At 34.1% G+C, this 8744-nt stretch overlaps 3 protein-coding genes across 4 annotated transcripts in view; 2 read left to right on the forward strand and 1 right to left on the reverse strand.

Annotated features, from left to right (window-relative positions):
- The window catches only part of LOC117116754 (lysozyme 1-like), a 7907-nt gene extending 4110 nt beyond the window's left edge, over positions 1–3797 (forward strand). Inside the window, exon 3 of the mRNA XM_033260852.1 lies at positions 2048–3797. Within this exon, the coding sequence (XP_033116743.1) occupies positions 2048–2256 (209 nt within the window). The 3' untranslated portion in view covers positions 2257–3797. The remainder of the gene's footprint in view (positions 1–2047) is intronic.
- On the reverse strand, positions 3430–6722 carry LOC117116755 (U6 snRNA-associated Sm-like protein LSm7). Of its 2 annotated transcripts, none has more exons than XM_033260854.1 (4): positions 6702–6722; positions 5636–5726; positions 4833–4904; positions 3430–4376 (listed from the first exon to the last, which is right to left on the reverse strand). In XM_033260854.1, exons 1-4 carry the CDS (start codon positions 6702–6704, stop codon positions 4237–4239), a joined length of 306 nt encoding a protein of 101 aa, XP_033116745.1. In that variant the 5' UTR covers positions 6705–6722; the 3' UTR covers positions 3430–4236. The 2 variants fall into 2 exon arrangements, with proteins under 2 accessions (XP_033116745.1, XP_033116744.1); XM_033260853.1 differs by lacking the exon at positions 6702–6722 and adding an exon at positions 6569–6593.
- Positions 6723–6786: 64 nt separating this feature from the next.
- LOC117116753 (signal peptide peptidase-like 2B) overlaps positions 6787–8744 on the forward strand; it is a 16258-nt gene continuing 14300 nt past the window's right edge. Inside the window, exons 1-4 of the mRNA XM_033260851.1 lie at positions 6787–6915; positions 7394–7519; positions 7624–7809; positions 8296–8364. Coding sequence (XP_033116742.1) covers positions 6823–6915; positions 7394–7519; positions 7624–7809; positions 8296–8364 — 474 coding nt within the window. The 5' untranslated portion in view covers positions 6787–6822. The remainder of the gene's footprint in view (positions 6916–7393; positions 7520–7623; positions 7810–8295; positions 8365–8744) is intronic.

Below are 8744 nucleotides of genomic sequence, written 5' to 3' on the forward strand. Positions count from 1 at the left end.
CTTGAAAATGATTCAATTAATCAATGAACTCCAAAGATAAAGGGGTCCGGGTTCCCCGGAAAATTGTTGGTTTCTAGATGGCGGGAGATGAGCTTTCCTGACTTCTGAAATGTCTTTTAATGACTTTTAAAGTCCTTAAAAATTCAAGGTTTTCCCCTCTTGAAAAAGGTCAGGTAAATTTTTCTCATTTTTTATTTTATGTGTGTATACATACATAAACAAATGAGTAGTTGCATGCGTATACTTTTTTCCATGAATCGATAAATCCCAAAAAGAAAGGGTGGTCCGGGGGTTCTCCCCCGAGAAAATTTTGATTCCTAGATGGCGGGAATTGAGCTTTCCCGACATTTGAAGTGTGATTTAATGAATTTTATGTTCTTCAAAATTCTAATGTTCTAATAGCAACAAAAAAAAAAAAAAAAAAAGAAAAAAAAAAAAAAAAAATTAAAAAATCAGCTCACGGGTCCTGAAAAGGTAGGTCTAGAATTCTTTTCTTTTCCCCCTTTTTTGTTGCCCAAGGGAGAGGTCAGGACCATGACCCCCTCCCCAGATCCGCCAATGTGAATTGCGAGAAAATGTAAGTCGGTCGGGTACTGGATAAACATTCTCTTTCCCATCCTTCTCCCCTCCTTCTTTTTTGCAATTCCGATTATACAAAAATCTCCAGACATTTATATATTTTTCGCCAAAAAGTGGGGGGGGGGGGCGGGCACCCCCGCTTCCGCCGGCCATGTTCTGGAAGCACAACTCAAATCTACTGGACCGGAAAACCCAAAATAATTACACATTGACAACATTACAATGTATCTCGGTCCTCTTTGAATTTAATGCTCATCAGAAGTAAGATGTAGAATTTAGAACATGATTTATATAGTTTTCGGTCGCAATTGACAGCCCAACTCAAGCGGATTTGGACAGTCATTTGTCTCGAGCGGATCGACCACGGGCCAACCGTGTGTCAAATTCTGGCCGGCGGACTGGAACCAGCCCGGAAGGCATGCAAGACCAAATGATGGGCTTGATACTTGAGGCCTATGCTAAGCCTCATTTGGCGGATGGATTGGAGAGGATGCAGATTTTAGAATGTTTCTAATATTTTCCGGCCGTATTTCACAATCTGCTGTCCAAATTAAAATATTTTCCGGCCGTATATCTCACAATCTGCTGTCCCAATTCAAAAAGAAAAATAATTGTGAAAAATAATAAACTATGAAAAAAGTAGGCCTATTGTATAGATGCACAAATAATACAAAATAGTTTAAAATAATAATAAAAAAAAAAAAAACAAACAAACAAAAAAACCCATATGTTTGACTTCACACTCAAGACGTGCACCTTTACTGCTCGGCCACATTTCACCCGATATGTACAGCTGGTAATATTACACCCCTATAATACACCAACATTCAGCGGACCGATCGCATCGACTATATACAAATATATGGTGCAACATGGCGAGGGTTTGTAATCTCAGATTACCTTGTTTTGTTATTGTATGTGTACCTTTTTTAAATATATTCAACGCAGTCTCCACATAAGGGAAAGCCTTAGTATTGAGGAGCCTCCGAAAAATAACAACTTTTTTTTTCTATGAGGAGCCTCCGAAAAATAACAATTAATTTAATTTTTCTATCTTAATGCTTGACTTAACTTTATATCGATTGACTTAACTTTATATATATATATAAAAAAAAAAAATTAAATTGATGGTATTATCAAAATCACAAATTCAATGTTACATATTATGTAACAAGTTAAACGATAATGACGAGTCTTTGGCTAAAACGTGTAAAAGAAATGTGAGTTCATTTCTTTGGGTGTGTATTTTAATTTTTATATGAAAGAATGAATGTATACTATAACTTCTTGTCTAGCATGCAAATTTAACATATTTTGTCATATCAACAAACCCACACAAGTGAGCAAATATCAAACAAAATGTCATACCGCAAATCTATACACAAAAAAAAAACACTACGGAAAATTGACAAGGAATCTTAACATAATACTGTAACTGATTGCTGTACATATTTTTTCGAAATTTCAGACTGGATAACTTGCACAATTGAAATGGGTTGCAGTGAGAGGGCGGTGCAGGGTTACATGGCTCGCTATGCCATTGCAAGTCGCCTTGGACATGAACCAACCTGTGAAGACCAGGCTCGTATCCATAATGGTGGACCATATGGGTTTAGGATGTCCAGCACACTCAGCTACTGGCATAAAGTTGAGATGTGCTTAAAATATAGAAACTAGTAGCTTTAACTGCAACGGCAATCGAAAGCCACATAGTTCAAAGTTCAATTATATAAAATCAGAGTGAAAAACAAGTAGACCAATAGCTAATCTTCGCTAATGTCCTTCAGTTGTGAATCTCTAATAAAATTTGTTTAGAAGTTTTGTTTCTTTTATTTTTAGGTGGCAATGCATTTTTATTAAAAGAAAAAAAAAAATCACAGTACAGTATCTGATATTTGCAAAGGTATAGAGGGCGCTATAATTGAATACTTCCCTGTATTATTGGCGTTTCAAATCATGGAGGTAAATATTTTTGAGAAAAACATTGCAGACTGTCCAATTACCATTCGAATGCTCTACAGAGTTATGATTAAAATATTTAAGAGTTTAATAAACACTAATTTCCTTGTGATTTCTAAACAGAATTATCATTTAAAGTTTTTATTGCTTTATATCTATTTTCAAATCAATTTCCTTCACCCAATGCATGCACAATTTTGTCATTTAAGTGAAACTGAAACAAATTTCAAAGTATCTGCTGCTCAAATATCTACTGTGTTGCAGTGTGTTATCTTTGTTTACACTATAAAGTTTTTTTTATACAACAAAGTTTTGTGATTTGCCCAAAAAAGGCATGATGATGTTGCATCAAATCCTTATACAATCAGAAGTACTGTATAAACAACATACTGAGGACAAAACTTTAGGCTAATAAACTTGAAAAATTATATTACACAAACAATATTGTGCGTATATAATAGGTTTTTGTACTAAAAATGTCATTGGATGGTAAATAATTAAAGGACTTTTGTAGTAACAGTCTATAAATCAGGAAAAATGGTATTGATATTCATTTCTAGGATTGTGAACAAGGGTGGGTGTTGGTGGGGAGCTGATGGAGGACTAAAGGTTAAGTGAAGAGGTTCGATTAAGTGAGAGGTGCTTACTTGTGGGTATTTTTTTCAGTTTAAGTGAGTACCGGGGAAGCAGCTGGGTGGCGAAGGCTTTTTCCTCAATCGCTCGTGGACACGCCACTTTTTTAACCTTTGAGATGTTTCCCCCAAAATTTTAACACACACAGATCTTAAACAAAATTTTAAAGAATAAAGTTAAATAGAAAAATAGGAATGTCATGGTTTTAAAGAATTTTATCAATTCCAATTTGTTTTAGCAACATATTAAATCAATGGCTACAAGCATATCTACAACTCTTTATTAACAAAATGTTTTTTTTCTTTGTTCATCTCACAGATACATTATTTGGAATGAAATATCAGTTTAAAAAAATCCCAAAACTAAAGCTTTAAAATGTTTTTTAAAATCACAATATCCTTATTAAAAAAATGAGACATTATTTGAAATAAAATATGTTCAAAAAATAAGAAATTTCAAAAAGAATGTGTTAAAATGTATTGTAAGTTACTTCATAATTGTAAAACTGATATAATATATTATAGAGGGCAGTATTTGACTACTTTTCCTGCTTTCATGGATGCTCATTTATATTTTAATCATCACAGAATAAAATGCTAAAACAAATATGCATACATAAAATTCTTTTTAAAAAAAATAAACAAACATATTATATAATTAGAATATCTTTGCTTATGATGGTTAATTGGCCTACAAATGGTAGTGATGGAATTCTCAGCAGCACTTTCACAATCAAACATAATTATGAAGCCCATCTTGGAGGTAAAAATTACCTAATAAAACTTGTTGAACATTTTGGCAGATGGACACTCAATAAGCATAAAAAATAAAATCTTATAAGGTGCATAATGAATTGTATAACACATAAGGTACATGACCTGATGAAGCAAGACAGGGGAGACTTATCTGGAATCATGGCTTGAAATGAATGTTGAATCTTTCTACAAATCTGACAGCCATTCTCAAATCTGGAAACATTGAAAAGTTTGTTCCAAATTTTACAAGCTCAGTTTATACATTCTCTTCAATCTTTGAGTTATGTTCTTGGTGTGGCTCATTTTCATCTCAACCTTCTTGCTGTACAAACGGGTTTGCAATTGGTTCCATGCCTTCTGCAGGGCATATAAGTACCACAGACGTCCCACGACATACGACCAATCCAAGGAGCCTTGTGTCTTCTGTTAGCTTGTATGGATCATCAGGATCTAAGCATCAAATTAAGAAACATAATTGTGAAAACCACCAAACAATCTACTTCTCAGAACCACCAAGAAACCTTCACACTCTCCAGTGCCTAGGGAATGGAATAAATAACTAAACCTGGAAATGAAATACAGGAATCTTAACCACCAAGCACACCCTACACTGCCAAGAACAATGGGATGAGAAAGAAAGGAATTCAGCACCTTCGCCACTACATGTGACCCTTGAACCTTATCACTAAGCTCCAGCTTTACTCAAAAAATATATTGGATATTGTGCATTTGACTCATGACCTAGGTTTGAAAGGCAGGCATGCCAAACATTTCTATTCAGCTTCCATCACAGCAGAACTTGTATATGCATTTCACCCAAATGAAATATGTAATTATTGGAGGAAAAGTGCATTTGAAAACAAATATTAATTACAATACTGTTATGAATCAGAAGATAATACTTACCTCTTAGAAATTCAGTAGCATCATCCAATACTAAGTTTAGGAGTGGGTCATATCCTTTTAATAGACCACTGACTAATAATGAAAAAAAATAACAAAGTATGCAGATTAACTCAAATTCTTGCTTTATATAACTGTATAACTGTAGACAGTCTCTCACATATCATAGCACATTAAACTACAATATAATCAGTTTCAAGACAGATAAAGATGAAATTAAGTTTTAGGGTTTAGTCGACATGAAGCCCTGTCCAGACTATCATATTTTATATGATAAAACATGTGACATGCCTAACTATGATGTCACATCATGACCATATATAGGCAAATCTTCTTTTTTCGTATGCATTGCAAATCACACATCAACATCAAAGTCCAATAGCCACTGTCTCGCTACAAGGTCACACTCCGCCAGATGAGCAATTCCACTGTTGAGCTTTCTCATGACTATATTTAGACATCCAACAGTTTTTTTGCCAAAGAAAATTTGATAGTGTGGAAAAAACTATAGAAACTACAATATGAACCATTGATTACATTAGACATTCATTATTACATTTTAAAGATACAATGATTGTTAATTACAAATTAATGTATTCAAACAAAAAGTTGAAATATTTACAATGAACAATACAAGGAAAATATTATTAATAACAATGAAATTGTTTAAATATACTAGGAAGAGATTAAACTGATTTGTAACCTTAAAAATATACAGTACACAACATCAGAATACAAAATGCAAAAATCAAGTTACAAACTGTGTTTGTTTTGAATAAAACACAAAATTGAATCCTCAAAAATACCTTCTCGTCCACCTTGGAACTTCACACGAATTGTTTTGTCAATGAATTTTGACAGTTCTAAAATACTTTCTTTCTTTCTTCTTTCTTGTTGCTACAAAAATAAACCAATTAAAAAATATTCAATTATAATTTAGGCCTATGCCACTTCTGGTTTACCAAAAGAAAGGACAACAGGTCTCTCTCTCACCCAGGGCCATGCCCTGCTGCATGACCATCAACTGATGATCCAAGGATTTGAGATGGCAGAAGCAGCTTTATCATCCATCATCTGGAATTTATTTTAAGTCATCAAGGTCCTGATCCACTATATATACAGTAATATAAGCTTATAGTAAAAATTTAGAAACCTTAGCTAACGACTCCTGAAAGCCTACAATATAGGATATGCCTCCTTTACTTAGTCACTTCTGGTGAGTAGGCACTGCAACTTCAAAGCATGGCCTAGCTAAGCTAGGCTAGGTACCTATCTCAGAATAATGGAGAGGCTAGCCTCTTATCTAGCTAGGCTAGGCCAGTGACACAGGCCAGAACAGAGGCCATATTCTTGGAATAGAGGCAGAGAGAGGGGAGGGCACATTATTATCCACATGGATAGTCTCCCGTTCGGCGTTTATACATATCAAAAACGCATGCGTATCAAAAAATGCCCGGTCCTGCGGGTAGGCCAGGCCTAGCCTAGGCTAGCCTTCGGGCTCACCTACCCCCCCCCCCCTTACCTAACTAAGCCTCAGCCTAGCCTCTAATAGGCTTAGGCTAGGCCTAGGGCCTAGCTCAAGTGTCATTAGCTCCACGTTATTAAAACTACAACCGATCAACTTCAGATCTAAATATATCTATATATTTTCTGACTGAAGGAGCATGCCGATATATACAAAGAAGCAGAAGAACTATGAACTAAAATTCTACATTATTTACACCATGGTTTAGACTCACCGCCATAATGGAAAATGACCACCTAGGCTAGGCTAACTAATAAAAATAAGAATAAAGTGTTAAAACAAATTTTAGCTTATTTTTAAAATTCCGCAATTTTAGCACAATAATATTATTTAATATTATTTTATACCATTTATGTAGGTAGATAGACAGAATTAAGTAACAATGTCAATAATACTGTCAAAATTATGTTTTTTTCTAGCTAGTCTAGGTAGCTTGCTTCTGACCAGCAGCTGCTGATAGAGGGCGACATGAAAACTAATCAAAACAAATCCCAACAAATTATAAGAAAAATGTTCACATTTGTAGTTTATTTACTGATGATTGTCGCTATTTTTGAACAGGTTGGTAAACGCTTTATGTAAAATGTATAAAACATAAAAGAATAAGATTGCTCTTTGTCTTATCATTTGCGTAATGATGTCATTAAACCCCTATTATTACTGTATTGATTAGGCCTGACCTCTAGGACTAGGCTCTGGTCTAGACTCTAGGAGACATAGATAGAGCCTCTCCCTAGCTACTAAATAGTAGGACTAGGCAAGGCAGGGAGACTACTACTAGCTACTCAGTTACCTTGGCGTAAACTTAATTTGCTTTAGCTGGATTAGGGGCCAGGTCAAGCTACTACTAGAAAAAAAAAAGAAAAAAAAAGAGAGATTAATTTCAGTCTCTCTCTCTCTCTCTCTTTTTTTTAAAGCCCTACTCACTTCCTTTTCAGAATTTCAGTGTCTATTTTGTGGATGAATACTTTTTTAGTTTTAGCAGTATAATTTTAAAACAGCATTATCATTTAATAAGCATTTAATTTTCACTTTTCAGGCGACTTCAGCACTTGAACATGGTGTTCTGACTGTAAAACGATCTACTGCTGTGGACGAAAATCAAAGTGAACACTTCTGTATTGCTTACAATCCAGATAACACCACTTTACCCAAGGAAAACTCAGTAAGTTAATCATTAAACACTGTGTACTTGATTCCTATACAGTAGTATAATATAAGCCTAGGCCTACATAGACATTAACCAATAATGTTTCAACAATTTATTAGTTTCACCCACTGTTGGACCTGAGTTCATCCAGTTTGTGCAAAGATCCTGTTCAACCTGGAATTATTAAGGGAAAAGTTGTCATAGTGAAGAATGGTAATTGTAGTTTACTGGAGAAATCTCTTATTGCACAAAAATATGGAGCGGATTCAATCATCATTTCTGTTAATGGATCACAAAAAATGAAGGTTAGTGAATTCATTTTACATTATTTTTATTGAATGGTAAGAATACAATAAATTCAAAACAAAATTGAAGACATCAACAGCAAACTTTAAAATGCTGATAGAGAGTATCGCCGAAATGCTGTGTAAGTCGTTTTAAATATTTTAAATAAGATTTTAAATGGATAATGAAAAAGAACCGAATCACTGTAATGATGAATGTGTTTTTGTGCGACTATGAGTAGCAAGTCATTGGTCGGATCACAATCAAACATACAGGCTTAGACTACGCTTACTCCTTCCATATGCATTGTTCAAATGTAATAGTAATGTGGAGTGCTCTGAGACTTGAGTAGTAAATGTAAAATAATTATTATGATATTATTGTATTCAGTTAAGAATGTGCTATCCCATCTTTTGCTTTATTTTAAAATTTATATGCAGCCTTTAATGGTTTACATGTACTGTAGCTCTTTATTGAATAATTATGCACATTTGTTTTGTTTTCAGTTTAATGGATCGGAGGTACTACAAATCTCTGTTGCTATTATACTTGATGATGATGTCAAATTAATCAAGGTAATTGAATTCTATATTTTGCTATTATTAGTATAGTTATATCATTATTTTTATATTTGATTTTCACAACCAAAATAATGAAATCCCCACTAACTTAAGTTGAGGAAAGATGTTATACAATATATACACAGGGCTTGAAATTAACTTTTTTCCTTGGTAGCACTGCCAAAATTTTCTGGCACCCCCCAAAAAAATTTGGTAGCACAAGTAATTTTTTTAGTAGCACATATTTCCCCATCCATTTCTCATCCCCTAAGATAATATGCGCTGCGCAATATTTTATTCTTTATATTTCCTAACAAACCCCCACCCATCCACACCTACACTGTCCCCATGGATTATTATGCAAGAAAGAAGACATGAAAGAAAAAGAGAAGAGA

The sequence above is a fragment of the Anneissia japonica genome, unplaced genomic scaffold, assembly GCF_011630105.1.
Source record: "Anneissia japonica isolate Jap-2015-1 unplaced genomic scaffold, ASM1163010v1 scaffold288090_len272316_cov174, whole genome shotgun sequence".
Lineage (NCBI taxonomy): Eukaryota > Metazoa > Echinodermata > Crinoidea > Comatulida > Comatulidae > Anneissia > Anneissia japonica.

What these genes read in the sequence shown, in the direction of transcription:
- LOC117116755 (XM_033260853.1), bottom strand. An exon ending in GTTCCAAGGTGGACGAGAAG is followed by an intron (nt 4,905 to 5,635) that starts GTATTTTTGAGG and finishes TTTCATTATTAG; the next exon opens with TCAGTGGTCTATTAAAAGGA. An exon ending in TGCTACTGAATTTCTAAGAG is followed by an intron (nt 4,377 to 4,832) that starts GTAAGTATTATC and finishes TTTGATGCTTAG; the next exon opens with ATCCTGATGATCCATACAAG.